Source organism: Sitophilus oryzae, unplaced genomic scaffold (genome assembly GCF_002938485.1).
Source record: "Sitophilus oryzae breed Bouriz unplaced genomic scaffold, Soryzae_2.0 scaffold_551_pilon_pilon, whole genome shotgun sequence".
Taxonomy (NCBI): domain Eukaryota; kingdom Metazoa; phylum Arthropoda; class Insecta; order Coleoptera; family Curculionidae; genus Sitophilus; species Sitophilus oryzae.
In genome coordinates, this window is record NW_022147142.1 from 3,135,180 (window position 1) to 3,153,722 (window position 18,543).

The 18,543-nt window shown below is 32.4% G+C and overlaps 1 protein-coding gene across 7 annotated transcripts in view; it reads left to right on the top strand.

Annotated features, from left to right (window-relative positions):
- The window catches only part of LOC115887091 (sodium/hydrogen exchanger 3), a 146,089-nt gene that overhangs the window by 89,831 nt on the left and 37,715 nt on the right, over positions 1 to 18,543 (top strand). For all 7 annotated transcript variants that reach the window (XM_030906411.1, XM_030906412.1, XM_030906414.1 and 4 more), the window contains exons 6-8: positions 15,996 to 16,198; positions 16,887 to 16,976; positions 17,261 to 17,331. In XM_030906411.1, coding sequence (XP_030762271.1) covers positions 15,996 to 16,198; positions 16,887 to 16,976; positions 17,261 to 17,331 — 364 coding nt within the window. The remainder of the gene's footprint in view (positions 1 to 15,995; positions 16,199 to 16,886; positions 16,977 to 17,260; positions 17,332 to 18,543) is intronic.

Consider the following 18,543-nt stretch of genomic DNA (forward strand, 5'->3'; position numbering starts at 1 on the left):
TATTATTGGGCAGTATTATTGCGCAAATATATTGACTGTCTGTGGGCCCCTTAAGCTTCCGTTCCGTATCAGTTCCATACTTTTTATTGTACAATTTATATCATTACGGAATTTTATTTTAAAAATGTGTGTCTTTTGAAAAAGGTAATAAGTAAATTAAGATTTAATTAAGAGGTGAAAGAATAAATAAATATGAGCAAAATTTTAACAGAGCTGGTATAAATGTAAGGACTTGACAACGGTGTTTCCGATACGCTTCAGTCCGTCAGCCAAAAATATGTATGGAAGGAAAAAACGGAAGGGAAACGGAACGGATAGTGTGCATTGTTGTATTCATTTACATGATATAATATTTTATATAAACGAAAGGGAGCTGAGAAGGTAGTGAGAATCATCTTTTAAGAGGATAGAATATTATATGGCTGAAGAGCGTGGTTCAAACACCGATTAAATAAAGCAAGCCCCATCCAGATTAGCCCTGGCAGCAAAAAGGAGACGATACACGTTAATTTAAACTGTTAATTTACTTTCGTTTACTAAAATGTAGTGGTATAGAAATACATAAGTAGCGAATAATACTGCATCCTCCATAAAATCTACTATGTCAACACGATGTCGATTGTCGAATCGAACAAGACTTTGTATAAAACGTTTTCTAGTAGTTTCTACTTTCCTTTATTCCTCACGTACTGTCTCAAGATACACAAGACTCCTACACTACTGAGTCTAAATAAAATTAATCTATATTGGAAAACGGCAAGAGACGCTTTAGCCTGAGAGCAGCTTTATCGACTAGCGCCCCCATACCCAGCGCGAGCGTCAGACAAAACTAATGGCTAATGTATCAGACGCTACGTGCAATATGAGATATTAAACGAACCCCTCTTGAGAGATAAACAACGTCCTAGACGAGTCTATTACTAAAAGCAGAAGGTGGATGTTCCTAATAAAATAAAACAAGAGAGTAAAACGGTTATAGACATAAAATTAACTAAATATCAGTTTCAGAAGGATAATATGCTTCATAGTAAGTTCAGAGTAATTATATTAAAATTATATTGTTTTAAATGACCGTGTTTATAACATAACGTAATTAGGTACAATGCAACGTAGAAAAGTTTTAATAAGGGGAAATTAAAAAAATAACTTTGTTTGCACGTCATCAATGACACCATGCGTCGTCTTATGGAGTTTGCTGGTCGTAGTATTATGATGTGCAACCAAAGTTATTTTAATTTCCTTTTCAAGCACTAATTGGGGGAGCTCGCATTTTAGAAAATAGTTCTTAAAATCTACGAGAAATATAAGAAGTTAAAATTGATGTATAGATAATAACAAATGAAATAAACAAAATTCTTACAGCTTTAGTGTAATTAATTTTTGATTAATTCTATATCAACAGACGATATAGAAGAAGTTTTGCTTGCCGTATCGGTGAGAACCAGCCCCTGGACAGCCCACCTGATGAAGGGTAGGCCCAGAAACCGGTTGTGGGAGTGGAGCTTGGTTCCCCCCTTTACGACAAGCAACCAATTTTCTTTTTACTTTTTTTTTTCTCCACTTTCGATTTTTCGAAATTAGAAAAAATACACAGCTAAAGGCAAGAAAATATTATTTATTGATAATAACAAATAGACAGGGTGTCATAAGAATGCACTCTATAACTGGAATCTAATAAACCAGAAAAGATACACAAATGATTAAATTGGAGAAACGTATTACCTTAATAAATCTCAAAAACTTAATTTTTTATACCTAAAAAATCATTACTTAATAATACTTAATAATTAAGATAATTGAAAAAAAAAGTCGATTTTTTTCGAATTCGTTTTGATTTGATATTTTTCTGATTCTATTTGAAAATAAATTATAAATCAAATTTCACAGTTCCATTGTTATTTCTCCTGCTCCCCAAGTTAATGTTTTAAGATTTCCAATAACGTTGCGTTTTGGAGATACCTACTAACTACCTAACCTAATCTAACCTAACCAACTTTATTTTCTAATGATTTTTTAAACAACGGATCTGTATGTTTTATTTCATATTTTAAAAACTTAAAGTCTCCCAAATACAATAATGAAGAACAGTATTATACATTTGCTTGAAGAATGTATCTATAATAAAAAAAATTGTGTGTGCACCATGTGCGCACATTTGAAGCGAAATTTCTTACTAACAGCTATTAAATTGAAGGATTTGAAGGATATGTTTGAAAAAATGTAGTTTGAAATGTTGAAAAAGTAATAAATTAAAAATTAATAAATAATTTGATTCACTTTTACAAAATTTGTATTAAAATGTCCGTCTGTCCCTTTGTCCCTCTGTCCGTCTGTCTTGTCCTTCTGTCCGTCTGTTCGTCTGAGGACCCCGAACCGAGTTTAGTTCCAATCGACCCATAATTAAGAATCCGGATGATTTTGTCCATTTAGAGGCATTGTTTCGAAACGTCGAGGGCGTCATCCTGTAGTTCGTCTCCAATTATGCCGTCCATGAAGATATGGGGCTCTTTGAGCTCTATCTAAATTCCGAGTTTCAGCCCCCTAGCTCACATAAGGCCCGAGTTACGACGCTCCAAAGGCCCATTTCAACGTTCTCATTGGCTTACCACTTTGTCGATCTTTGCCACTTTTCGTCTCGCCTGTCATCTCGCTAGCTCGTATGTCACGGCCTTGAATTTTACTCCCTAACGCGCGTTAAAAAGTTTCACTTCAGTATTTCCATAAAAGGCAATGTTTTGGAGAATGGGGTATACAGATCACTGAGATGATATGTGTAAACAACTGCAACATTTTTTGGCTAAGTGTGATACATCATTGCATTTGGGTTCTAAGTTAAGGAAATCAAAGTTGATTGTTTTTATTCTGAGTTTAATTTCTTTTGTTATATTGAAAGAGGACAGGGAGGAATAAAATGACACCAAACCGAACACCAACAAATAAGAGTGACTCAAAGGAAAAAAGAATATTTAAGGGAGCCATCAAAGTAATTAACGTGTGGGTGAAGCCGAATGTGATGATATATAATTCATAATTTTGCGCTAAATATAACTAAAGCAAAAGAAAGATATTTCGAGAATAACTTTTTCGATTATCGCCTTGATACCGAAGATGTGCGTCAGAGAAAACCAACGGCTAATATATCAAATGCCACATCCAATATGGGATATTAAATAAGCTATTCTTGGGAGATAAACAAGATATACAAGGGTATTACAAGGAGAAACATGTTGAAAATTAAATTAAATAAGGGTAGAAAGTAACCTAAAAACATAATGTATAGTTGCACGTTTGATGTAAGCATACTAAAAAGCAAGAAGAAACCCCCATTAATCACATTTTATACTGCATTATTTCCAAAAATATTAACAAAATAAAAAATTAAATTAATTCTAAATTTATAATTTTTTTTACATGATTTTAGTATACTAGCTTTTTTCCGAGATTTCTTTCGCGTTTCACATCCGATCTTTATAGATTATTATATAGGTAATTACAAATAAACAATCATATTATTCTAAAAATTATCAAAATTATAAGTTAATTTTTGCCTCAAAATTATTTTGAAATCTCGTTTTTTACACTTTTTAACATTGAAAATGTTTCTGTTATCCTATATAAGGGAGCCCAAATCGAATTAAAATGCTACATTTGCCACACCATGACGTCATATATACAAGGGTATAGGAAATCTCGGCGCAGCGGCGGCAGTCGGCCAGCGCGCGCAAAAACCATTACATCGCTAATTGTTTATTGATATATCTTTATTAGTTTAAAAGCAAAAAATATGGAGTTTGCTTTGATACCTTGTCAAGACATAAGCGAAACTTTTAAATTGTTTCTTTTTTTCATTTAGGTCTTCGTTTTTCGTTAAACGAAAGTTATATTAAAAAAAGCCTATTTTTAAACCAAATTTTCGCATGATTGAAATGAGTTATTCATGTTTAAAGTTTTTTTTGGTCATAAGCGCTAATGGAAATGTTTTTTTGTAAATAATTATAAAAAATTACTCCCTACGAAGACTTTATTGTGTACTGGATCAAAAAATAAGTATTTGTTTTCTCTATACGGTGGTATTAATATATCGATTTTTGATGATAGTGCCCTTTTACCCGGTCTGATTTTGTACTACTTTCGGAATAAGGGTCCCCATATCATGTACTGTACTTCCATCCCTGAAAAATTCAGCTTGTGACACCGAAGTGAGACGTAAAGTCAAAATAAGCTTTAGTCTACCTACATCATAGGTAGGTGTAGGTACTCTAGGTATATTCTACCTAGACAGTAGCTGACAGTAGTAATTAATTTTTATCCGATAAGTAGTTGTCATTATATAAGTTTAATCATCTTATACCTCCTATAACGGTAGGTTTTGGATTTTTTCCTGATTGGTTTTTCTTGATTGGTTTGGATTAATTTATTATACACGCCTTAACCCAAACACTCCAAGGAGGATAATTCGTGACCCCTTATTTAAAGTGGACAAGCTTTATTAGTCAATGTTTTAATTACCCAGCGTCTTTAATAAAAATCTAATGTAATTTTTCATAGAAATGATCTGACATAAAAAGCAAATTTTATCTAAAAACTTTTTGATTATCTACAAGGAGTAAACCGCTGACAAATGTCTTTATACTAATGCCAAAGTAATGCCAAAAATACAAATTAAATACCAAAATTTCTCATATAATGCCCCACTAATGCCAAGCTGATTCCAATATAATACCACTAATACCATGAATAATATGTAACACATTTGTTTAACGAATTAACCTGTAACAATAGTGGTAGGTACGTGCACAGATTTTTTCCTAGGTAACTTAAAAGTCGTTAAAAAGTGTAATTATATTTAAAGAAGATATAATTCCAACTAATTGCATTATAAGGCCAATAATGCACAAGTAATACCATTAAAATTTTAGTTTTTAATTTGTGTAACATATTTCTTTAAAAAATTAACCTGTAACAATAGTGGTAGGTACGTGCACAGATTTTTTCGCTAGGTAACTTATTAAGTCGTTAAACATGCCTATGAAAGCTATAACAACATAGGTAACTAATATTTAAAATTTCATTCGAGTTTTAATCTCAAATAATAAATGTTTTTACTGGTGTATTTCTGAAGTGTTCATTATTAAAAGTAGATATTCTTCAAGTTATGTGAAGTAATAAGTAATGTTTCCGGTGAGACCGCTTATATGTCACCGGATTCTGGTTAGTATAAAGACTTTTTTCTATAGAAAGAGTTTTTTCTATATTTTTCTTTCAAAATAAGACTAATTTCTTCTTATTCTTTTGAATATTACAGTGTTTCTTTTTCCTAAAATGTTATACTTAATTTTCGCTTAAAATTAAAAAATCACAAATGGAGGAAAATATAAGTTATTGAATAAAGTTTATACAAATCACTTTACCATAACAAAAAAGTAAAAACATGTCATGGCGGAAGATATTCAGGTGGCATTTCACATATTTATCTATTAAAATCGAGATTAAAATAATAAACTTGCGTAACATGTTATACATGAGATAGAAAGTTTCAGAATCGATTAATACGCAATACGCTACGCAGTCAACTTGTTCCTATGCGCGGATGAGCGTCTTCAAGACTCTTCCATTGGCCAGGGTCACGACGCCGCGCGCCGCCGAAGAGGAATCGGCCTACATTTGGCTAAACAGGCTGGACACGGTGGACTACGATATTGGCGTGTCTGAATATTTATAAAAATTTGCAAAGTAAAATATGTTGGAAAAATAATTAATCCATACATATATAAAAGCTCAAAGGGTTTTTTGTTGCATCCATCCCGCCGAAACCGCTTTACCAATCTTAATTATTCTTTTTTTAAATGAAAGGTATATATGTGTAGATTTGTTATGAAGTATTTTTGTAATGCTTAATGGCTATTTCTTTGTGTAAAACGACTAAATACTAAAACATACCTGAAAAACACCTACACACAATACCTCCAGAAATAAATTATTTGTCATTGTCAGTGGTGTGTCAGTTAGATTATATATTACGTTTTTAGATGTTTTAGGAGTGAGTTCATGCCGCCAGCTTTAGATACATAAATATTAGCACAAAGGTTCGTTTAAACGACATTAGTGAATTAGCTACACAAAGCGGTTTTAGGAAATTCATCCTCTTAGAGAGTAAAATTATGTCGGAACAGTTTGTTGTATGAAAATTCCTTACTATTTTGTCTAGAAGAATGAAATCCTACAAAAAGAATTAGAAGAAATTTTTGAAATTCATCAACCAAATGGGTAAAGTTAGTAAAAATTTATATAAAACTTGGTGACCTCTGGATTATACACATAAAAATTGGCACAAAAGGAAAGCGAATTTATGAAATTTATACACTTAGGGAGTAGAATAGGGAATGAAAGTTTGCTGTACGAAAATGCAATACTATAACATTATAAACCAGACAGTATAAAATTTTATACAAGGGTTTATTTAGTGACATCATAACGAAATATATCTTCCTCAATTATCCTTCAAAGAATAAAAAATAACCTATAAAGAGAGTATTAGTGCTCTTAATAAATAAAAAAAAAAGATGAAAAATAAAAAACATCTATGCTCACTAGCTCTCTATAAAGAAGTAAAAAATCATTTAAATCAATGCATGAACGATTTGAGGTGTAACGCGAACGTAGTCGCGGAAAAAAGCTAGTAATTTATTAAATTATTTTATTTAACTCATTAATTTTCATTGAAAAGGAATTTTTGTAATTCGCCACTATATTAGTTAAAAACTAAGAAACTCATATCAAATTTAAGATTTGCGGTTTTGACTTATACTTTTCACAAAATCTGAACACATTTTAAAAGAAAAAAAACTAGATAGTGTAGATTGACTACAAGTTGTATAACATAAATTGTCTACTTAGTGGTCTGCAGCATCGCCTTGTGGTGCAAACGTAAGCATGTTAATCTGTGACGTGACGCACAACAGCCAAGAAAAACAGAATCGTGGCTAAGAATTTAGTAATTTAAAAAAAATATCTTTTAGATACAGTAGTAGGTATTAAAAAGTTTTGTGTTTAAATGGTGTTTGCCTTTAACAGTTAAAAAATTGTATCGTAAAGTGTAACTTTCCGTAAGAATTCTTTATCTGTCATCGATCATGATCTGTCATCATGTTAACCTGATGTTTTGTATGTTATTTTGTTTTTTTGCTTGTTTGTTTTACGGATAGGTGCGATCACATAATTATTATTAATAATGTTTTATTTAATGTTAACATTACTACTTTTTCAGTGGATCTGTTGTTTTTTGTTAAGTTAGTTATTTAAACATATGTATGTAATACACTCATATTAACACTAATCATAATTTTACGTTTTTATTCATCATTTTCAATGTCCCCCCGGTTGCATCTTTGTAAAGGACTGTGAATTTTTTTTCAAATTTACTTATATCCCATACAGCACATCAAATCACATTTACGATGTGTTTACATTATTAGATGCAGACACAGGGTGGCACCCCGATGTAAATATGCTACGTTTACACATTGTAGTTCACAGTGTGCCGTAGGATACACAGTGCTTGTCTATTACGTTTAAACTCTGTTTACACATTGCAGTTGTGACTACCGCGTGTATACGTATGCATTTTGCTTCGTATATACATCTTGTGCTAGATAAAACTGCTTCTTATGAACGAATTTAGGAAATAATACAAGTTTTGATGCCTAACTTTTCGTTCTTTTTAAGAATTATTTATTCAATGATACCAATTATATCTTTTTAGAACGAAAATTAGGAAGGCAAAACTTTGTATTTTCCAAAAGTATCTCGATCGTAAGTTCAAGAGAAGTAGACTTAAAATTGTTCCATTTTTGTTTTGTATTAAATGTACCATTTTTCTTCCATAAAATGGATTAAGTGACAAAATAAAAACACCAGATCACCACAATACACCAAAACACTTTTACTTTTACACTGGACGCGCGTTTCGCTAACCATGTTAGCATCATCAGCAGATGATTATAAACTGATTAGTAATGGATTAAGTGGTTAAAAAATAAAACAGTAAACACTGGTATATCGCCACTATTTGTTGGACCTCGTTTAGTCATTTTTTTCTCCTCTTTTCCCTCCAAGCAGTTGGTTTGTTAGCATACTCATTCATCGATGCACTATTAACAATCTCACCCTTAAATTTTATATGAAACTGATTATTGAATATTAAACATATCTGTGTATATTGATCCATCAATAACTTACCGAATATCAGTGTAAGAAGTTCTTTCAAGTTTTTAAATCTTTCTTTCTCTGGTCCATTTAGATTTTTATTATTTCCAAATTAAAAAAAATTATATTGCAAAGCTAACCTCTTTATCATTATACGAGAATATTTGGAATTTTCATTCATTGGAGTCAAAATTTGGTAAATTGGGTATCGAGGAAGGGAAGAGTCGCTGCTATAATATTAATAATACTCTTAGGAAAGTGTAACAAGGTAATTAAAAACTTGTGCTTACCTTAAAATCTCTTTTAAACTACACACAAACAGAACATTTATATAGAGCTTCCGAATGATAAAACAATAATGGCTGCTAACACATACCACTCCTAGAAAGGAGAAAGGAAAGAGGACACATAAGATACACTTGGTCGGTGTATCTACGCTGAGGCTATCCGCGCGTGCGCCCACCTTCATTTTATGCTAGAATGTAGACACAACAGTACACTATTACCAAAGTGTCTATATAGATATTTTTACAAGGTGTGTACTATAGGCAGAACTATGATACGAAGTATCACACATTCGTATGACTTATACACTGTATATCTCATATACCGACGTCAGATTTCATCATTTTAGTTTCTTTTATCGAGATCTACCGCCCCTTAAAATACTTGCACTTATTTCTGGGACACCCTGTGTATGGATTCCTTTTTTTCTATAAATAATATTAATATTTTTTTCTATTATATTTACAGTTTTGTAATATATTTCGTTCGTATTCTTTTAAAAAAATCGTTTTGTGTTTAAAGAATTTACTCAATTCATTTCAGCTGAGCTACTTTTGGGTGTCTTTTACGTTTAATATATGTCGAAGTTGGTATCTAAGTTATTCTATAGTATCTCTCGTTAGACTTTTTTTTACTTTCAGGGCTCTAGAATTGATTCTCACAGCAATATGGGTGGTTTCTATACCTTTCAAAAAGTTGCGTTTTGAAATTCCTAAATCAGTATCCCCACAGGGCTATAGTAATTAAGTATTCACCAGTGTGCCATTTTGATTACAATTTTGCTTTGGTCAATTTCCATTTCATGGCTGGTTTATTTTTATTTATTCCCAATTATGGATTCTATTGAAATGATAATTTCACAGCAGTTATATAGTACTGTTCTTGCTTATATTTAAATATACAGATTTACATGTTAAACATTTTGTTTAAGCAAACTAGATTTAGAGTAGACTTCAAAAAATAATTCCAATTGATTTTTATTAGTATAAGTATTGTTATATATTGTTTCTGCCCCTACTGAGACTAAATTGCATACCCTTTTTTTTCGTAATACATCTAAAAACCAACCGAACAGAGTACACAATTCTATTATCCCCAATTTGCCAAACCAATAACGCTAAAGCTTGTAGGTGGAAAACTTGGCCATTTTCTATCATGCTCTCTTACATATAGTTGCCTTGACATTTATAAGGGTATTAGAATGGAAGAAAGCTGAATCTATTCTCTTATTATTCGTTCTATCTTTTACGAAAGACCTGAAAGCCGTTTAGCGTGAGGAAAGTATTGATTTCGAATAAGGTCAGTGTCTGAAGGTTTCTGGAACATCTTATAATCGTTCGTACAAAATAACAAGAAAAAATATATAGAAATAAAACACTATATTTTTAGCATATTTTCAACGTACAGCAAAATATTATTCTGCATTAGTCATTTATTTTTTCAAAAGAAATACGCTAGAATCTAATCAACTTACTATTATCTGCAGATAATTATATTTCAGGTATATTGAACCAGATATTTATAGCTATAAAGAGTATGTCCTTAATCTTTAATAATTATTTACACCTAAACATGTTTTATATAGGCTTACATAATGAGCGGTGTTATGATAGGCATATTCTAATTTTATTTTTTAATGTATATACAAGAATAAGATAAATAAAGTATATGAAATTATATGGGGAATTATATGTGGAATGTCAACGTTCGTCATTTCCAAGCCAATGGACGCCGTTTTTCCACGATCAAACGGTATATCCTTACATCCAGTTCTTAAGTTAAGTTTGAAAGCTATTTATTTGTTTGAAAGCTATTAGCTTTTGTAGTTATATTAATATTGAGTCACAGATCACAGATTAATATTACAATTTCTTTTGAAACATTTGATCACGAAAATAATTTCAAAAGTTGTTAACGCATGTTCTGCGTCGACTATATTATCTAATATTATTAACAAGTAGCCACAATAAAAAAAACTCTAATAATCTTCTAATTATGCTAACATATTGAGAAAGGAATGCCTTGAAACAAATAAATATTTGCGAAGCATTTTAGTGTCTTCAAAAAAGTCTTATGGTTTCGCCACTTGTACTGTAAGAAAATTTATAAAATAATTATTTTTTTTAATTCTGCTGCGTTAATCCAATCTAAACCAACTTTTCAGCAGTGATTTACGAATAAACAAATTTGACTAACGGACAAAAGATGTTTAACGTTTCGGGAAATATATCTCTTATCCGTCGTAGGAAGCAAAAAAAAACAAATAAAAATAAAACAAAAACTGTTTAAAATATCTAAATATAACTATTCAAGAACACTTTATTTTTATTTTTTTCAACAGATATGTCTATAAAAACCGTTGACGTTCTGTTAAAATGACATTATAAAGTAAAGAAAAGGCCAGGGTTAATCTGGACAAAGTAGGCCCCACTTTGTTTACGCGGAATCCAAACCGCGGCCTTCGGCCATATCATGGTCAATGGCCTACCGACTTGGCAAGATCTAAATCGACTCTTACTCACGAGATATCCGATCTCATTCGGCCTCGAACCGGCGTGAATGAGCAGTGTGTGTTAATAGATTTTTATACTTTTGCCTTTTTTTGCCTTTTTTGGACAACAGCACGATACAGAGTTTCGAACCGGTACCCGTCCATCCACTAGTATCACCTTACGTCGCTTAACTTCGGCATTCTAATGGGAACCGGTATTTCGACGTAGCTGGGCTGTTGCCCAAAATGAAAATGACATGCTAAATGACAAAGCTAAACTACAAAATTAACAATTACTGCCTGATAACAATTACTTAATAAGGTAAAATAAAAAATCTTTAAACTTTTTGTAAGAATATTTTTTAATGTTTACTTATGTTATGTTCAATAAAGTCAAAGAAGTGATAACCATACATTACTAACCTCTACAAATGCCTGAGCAATACATTTAATTTTATTAGACTGTATTAAAAAGCCTCTTTTATTTTTCATTCATAAACAATGGTATTATTTACCGAACTTACGTTAAATCCTTATTTTTTTTCTTCTTTTTTTTTCGTTTTTTTCTATAGGACTTATATAAAGTTTTTTTCTATAGGACTTATATAAAGATGAATCCGCTACAGAAAGTATGCCATTTTTTGTATTCTAGTGTATTGTGATTAGGAACGCAAAGGATATATCGTAGTTTAAAAAGCAAAACATCAATGTTTACCTAAGGCTAGAAAACCGGAGTAGCCCAACGACATATGGAGTGACGTTTCAACGTTTATCTACAATGAGGAAATATAGAATTTATCATCAACAGAAATGACAGATGTTTTAAAACGATTGTTTAATTAAGATTTTGCTACAACATTAAACAAGTACTACAATATTAAAGGTGAAATATAGATGGCGGCTACGGCTTCGTATATCTTGAAGATTTTGCTTGAAAGAGCATAATTGAAGTCATCTATTTCCTCAAATCTACAGAATGGTTATAAACACTTAACAATCCAATTAGATCATCCCTAGATTTGCTGAGTGGTATGAAAATAATAATTCATCTAATTGGAGTTCGACAAGAGGTCGTATTCGCCACTTTAATCAACCATCCACCATGAATACTTCATATTTTATCAAAACAGAGCCATCATATTTGGACTAATTAGCTCATATTACGTTGGTAGCGGTTAAAATATACGTTTAAAAGTCCCAAACTAATTGCTCTTAGGACAAATGGACAAATTTATCAATTCTATATCAGTCATATTTCTTTATCGAATGTAATAAACCTTATTAAATTCAATTATTATCAACGTTACGTGATCCGCTCTTTGATTATAGCCAATTTCCAGACCGCTTTTCTCGATGATGCTTTAATTGAAGATAATTTGGTTATTTTCTTTCGAAATGTTTCACCATCCTTACTCGAAGCTCTCTCTATTCGACGGGAAGCTTTCCGTTAATTTACATGGAAATCGTTATACATCTACGCTTGATAACGTCACTTGTAAATCGATTTACACTGTAACGAACTTAAGTGAATAACGATCATTGTGGTAATGTCATTAAAAGTCAGCTCTATATAATTGATAGGTTTGATAAATGCATTTCATGGAAACAATTCCAATTTGAGAGAAGTGATTTAAACATTTTTGTGTTAGTTTTATTTTAGTTTTAATGCTGATGAGTTGTGTTAGTTTTATTTTAGTTTTAATGCTGATGAGTTGAAATTAGTTTGATTGGCCATATGAAAATATTATTTTCTGAAATACTCATAAATAAATTTACGATAATTCGCTAAAATATATCAATAACTATGCTTACAAATATCGGTATAAATATTATTCTTGTCTGTTTTTGTGTAGAAAATAATTTCATAAAATTTCAGGATTATCTTTTCATAACTTGATGTTCTATGATGCACCGGGCTTTGTGGGATTATGAAATACATAAATACATAATTGAATATAATTTTTTTGGAGCTAATTAAAAAATATATTTCTCTCTTAAATTAATAAAACAGTAAAAAGAGAAGATACTGAATTAAAATTTGAACAGTAATATGGTTGGCTTATTAAAGTTGTGAATACGAGCTCTTTTCGAACTCTAATTAGCAGAATTGCTATTTTGACACCACTCACACTGATATCCTATCCCTAGGGATGATACAATTAGTTTGTTAAGTGTAGTTTATAATTATATTCGATAGCATTGAGGAAACGGATGACTTCCATTATTATCTTCTCGGGGATATATCAAAGATCTACGAAGCTGTGACCGAGAAAACGATTCCGGGTTCCAAACAAATATGTATTGCAGCATGGGAAATATAGAGCTATTTCTCTCCCTTTTGGGTCTTTGCAGCTTCGGCAAACTTTGTTAAAAGGGATGCCCGTTCTAGTGGCATGTTCCCAATTGGCCATCCTGTTTTGTATAATGCGGTTAGCCGGGTGATATCCTTTCGCGACTTAATTATGATCTCTCTCGATTTTCTAAGATCGAAGTTTTTCTTCAAGCGTAAATGCGTTTTGTTGATTTAGAAAAAGCGTTCAACCGTGTGCAGCTAACAGACGTTGTACACCTTTTTTACAATAGGCAAATCCCACATAACTTCGTTAAAACCATAGAAAACATATATAAAGCGAACCAAATTCAAGCCAAAATTAACGGGGTCCTGACCGAACCAATAAATGTAGGCCGTGGTATACGACAACGTGATTCCCTGAAGCCCTCTTCTTTTCAACATCATTATGGACGAAATAATAAGAAATGTACGTTTACCGAAGGGATACAGTAGAGTCCACCAGGAAATTACTATTCTGTGCTATGCCGATGACGCCGTATTGGTAGCTGAAAATGAGGACGATCTACAGCGCCTATTACATCGATTTAACTGCACTGCGAAATTACGTAATATGATAATATCGACCCAGAAAACTAAATGCATGACGACATCAAAAGTACCACTAAGATGCAAATTGGAAGTCGAGGGCAATGTTATCCAGCAAGAAATGAAGTTTAAGTCTCTAGACATAGAAATTTCAGAATATGGTGAAGTACAGGCGGAGATGCGAGAACGCACAACGAAGGCAACCAGAATAGTAGCATGCCTGAATGACACAATATGGCGAAATAAAAACATTGAGGTGGAAACTAAAGCAAGACCTTACAAGGCAACGGTACGACCAATAATGACATACATTGCAAAAACTCGACCTGATGCAGCGAAAACTAAACAACTACTAGAGACAACCGAAATGAGCGTACTACGCAGAATAGCTGGAAAGTCGCTTCTGGATAGGGAGAGAAATGAAAGCATAAGAAGAGCATGCAAGGTGGAAAAGTGTGTACTCAGCAGAAAGAAAGAATGGAACGAGCATATCAGCAGAATGGACAACAGAAGGATAGTGAAACGATGGAGCAACAACTTGTCAATTTAACCGGTAGAGGCGACGAAACCAAACAGACGATTCGCCTAGTGTGAAGAAGGAAAGAGAAGAAGAAAAAGTTTTCCTGACTGTGCTGCAGGTGCTTAAAGTTTTTGATCTACCGTTCACCATAGACAGAAAGTGGAAGTTAATATATTTCGTGTAATATTAAGGACATTAAAACTTTTTTTTTGATATATGTACCCCGAAGCACGATCCTTGCCTTGCAGTTGTAAAATTCCGTCATCAGCGCTTTTTTCCCTCAATGTCACTGTGCCTGGAATCCAAAGCAAAGTTATGTCGTATCTACTTGCTACTAGGTATACCGGTATGTATTTTTGCCCCATTTGAAAGATATGACAAATAAGTGCCGATACATGGCTGCTAAGCTACTAGTGATTATTACAGTTTTTGTCTGGAACGTGTCTCTCCACCTGGAAACCCTTATTCTATTCGGGAGATGATAATACTCCGCGATGTCAAGACCATCTGAGAAAAATCCCGCATCTACTTTTGAATCTATCTTGGATCCATCAGTAAATAGTACAATGTTAAATGTCTGCAATAATTTTTAGTTAATTAATTAAGTTTAGTTTAATTTGCCACTTCTTTCTGGTTGGAATTCTGACATGAAAGTTTTTGTCCAGTTCCAACGTAGGTGTCAGATTATCTACTGGTCTAGCAATAATATTCTTCGGTAAGCTTCCGAGAATACAGCTGCGACCATAGCGTTTCTCTGTCCAGCAACAGGTTTCTCTGAGCGTGATAGCATTACCAGAAGGCAGATTTTTTATTACAAAATCTAATGAGAGGAGATGGACTAGCATGTTTAGAGAATCTGTGGGCGTTGATTTTAAAGCTCCCATAATGCTCACACAAGCACTCTTCTGCACCTTTTTCCAAGCTTGGAAAGATTGGTTGTCTTGTCTTCTTCGCGTCTTAACTTTAATCTATTGAGATATTCGTTGAAGAGACAGTGCTCTGTTAAAAACCCCGTAACAGTCCGAAGATTGTTCTTGCTTAAAGCAATGAAAATCTTTGAATTTTCTCGGTCGGTAAGTTTTGAGAAATTTCTTCGAGTGTCTTAAATCGCTGAAAAATTCCCATCCTAGGATACGGATGCAATCTTTCTGGTTATTGAGTTCCGCTTTAAATTAGTTTGCACTTGGGAAGCAGAACGGTTCTGGTCCAGTTAATGGAGTTTTCTAGCTAGATCGTTTGCTTTTTTATTGTCTTCTATCCCTTGGTGGGCTGGCACCTAAAATAGGAGGACTTTATTATCTTTGCCTAATTTGTTGGTACTGAGTTGATTGCTTTTACGGCAAGTTGTAGGCATCTGTCCATATCTTAGATTGGATGCTGGGGTACGTGCCCATTGGTTCAGAGTATTTAGTTTTCGGTCCAAATACTTCTATCCCACCTTTACGCTATTTACCACTACTTACCACATTTACCATAGTAATATGCCCTACTAGTTATAACATTTGTTATAACATTTTGTTTGTAAAGCGGCGTTTAAGGATGAATAACTATAATATTTTTAAGTTAGATTTTACAGATTCAAACACGTTGATTGTATTGATTTTCTTTGCTTCTAGGTGTGATAATTCTGACAGCGATAGCAAATCGTTTTCGTCTGCACCAGTTGAGCAAAGTTGAGAAGTTTGTCATGTCGTATGGTGGATTAAGAGGAGCAGTCGCGTTTGCTCTTGTTTTGCTCATAGATCCGAAAATCGTGCCTCTACAACCGATGTTTATGACGACGACAATTGCTGTGGTGTATTTTACAGTTTTCTTCCAGGTAAAGTATTATTATAAGTATAAACCCCTTTTGGATAAATAACAAAGTAAATAATAGTTAAGAGACGTTCTAGTTTCTCTATAAATGCCTGATATTGGTTCCTTTACAACACTATGTTATTGTATGTTCTGTGTTATATTTATCACTGTCAGACCACAAAAAATGTTTGTATAGTATAAGATTTGATGTAAGAACCCACTGCAAGTCAATATACCGTACTATAAAAACTTTCTATGATCAAGCCGGCGTCGATTTTAATATTTATAAGTTTTCTATTGAAATTTTCAGTATTTTTTTTCGGATTTTTCTTATTACAAATTATAAATCCATCATCTATTATAAATTCTACACCATGAACTCTACAACTCATGTACAAATGAAAAAATTGTCGCCTATTTTCTTCTGCGCCTGCGTGTCACAGTTCTAGGACGGTTCAGAATCGTTTATCTCATCATCCAAACCACACTGTACCATAAAAAATTTTGATGACGAAATAGTACATATATCTTTAACTATTATTATAGTAAAATCATACTGAAAGTATATTTTATTATATATTTCAATTTACAAACGGTGTAAGAAATAAAAATACCGTACGAAATTTTAATTTAATTATTTGAAAATTAATATTGTTTATATGCTCATTGTTGTGTTATATATGTTAACTAATTACTGTTTCTTTTTTAAGGGCATAACGATAAAACCGCTTGTAAAAATACTTAATGTTAAAACGGCTGAAAAAAGGAAACCCACAATGAACGAGAGAATACACGAAAGAGTAAGTTATTATAATAGATTAATTAAATTATATTGTATAAGTTAATTATTCATCAGTCATTAGTCGCATTGATCAGCAGTAGTAAAAAAAATATATATTATATTAATAAATAGATATAATCATACATCTAATTTAAGTACAAAATTAATTTAACTAGTATTAAATACTCAACCATTAGATTTTATACTATATATACTATTATGCATATTATATACAATTTATAAAATTCCCAAAATATAAAAAGCTGGTATAGCGATTTAGCTGTATTAAAACATGATTTTTAGCTGATAGACCATGCTATGGCTGCAATTGAGGACATAGTTGGTCAACATGGCAATTATCATATCCGTGATAGGTAAGTTTTTTGAATATTTTCTAATACAATAAAAAGAGTAAAAACAAAAGTAAAAAAGGTCCTTTTCGTAAAAATTATATTACCAAATACAATATACCAAATAATATTCTATATTCAATTATCAGTATTCAAATTATCGAAATAATAATTAGTCTTTATTAGTCTGATGTTTTATTACAGTACCGAGCATATTTTTGACGTTTATCAATAATCTGAAACCATATTATCATAAAAAAAACGAAGTTTCTATTCGCTAGCATTAATACGCAACCCAAATTTTATTATTTCATATTTTAAGAATATTTCTGTTTATTTGAAGATTTTTCATTTTTATCTCGTAAACAAATCTATAACGCTCTATAGATTTGTGATATATAACAGCGCTTTCAGATGGAGCGGACCGTCCGCACGGATGTTTCTTCAAGATAGCTCATCCGGGACGGAGCATACGCGACCCATGTGAAATTGTTTATTTAAACTCATGCAACTCGCGGATGGTATGCGCGGACGCTCCGCTCCATCTGAAAGCGCTGTAAGGTCCTTCCCCCTCAGTTTCGGTAGAAAAAGTCTCAAGCAACTCCTTGATAACACATTGCTGAGATTATTGTACGCTTTAAGCAGTGACCTTACAAGTGCTACTTTAAGCAGTGACCACAATATTTAACTATTAAATCTTCTATTAAAGAAATTGTAGTGTAACTATGTAACTATGTGATACCGTCTTATTAACTCCCTTGGTGCATAAATAACTATTCCAAATAATCATGATGAGTTGAACCACAAATTAAGGGTGTTTCAAAAAACATGTGCCATCTCTCGTGATGAGAGTGATTGCTCACAAAGACTGTAACCATCTTAATTTTTTTATATCAACTTAAGTCCCATTCTGCTTCGTTTCGTAGCTACAGGAGTTTAAAGTCTTCATTTTTTTCGATTTATTATAATTTTCTTCTAAGTGCTTTAAGCGATTCAACTGAAACTTTGAGGGTAAAAGTTATTGTAGATGCGACACAATTTAATACTAAAAAAGGGACGTGCATATGGGTTATCACTGGAACATTTTTCTGAAAAAAACGGGCGTCACTGATTTATTTCTCCTGTTAAGGCCTACACAATTCTGCTAACAAGAGGAAGGAAAGCCAGTGGCGCACTTGTTCTTCTTAGAGAAATATTACAGTGATAACCCATATGTACGTGCCTGGTGAATGTATA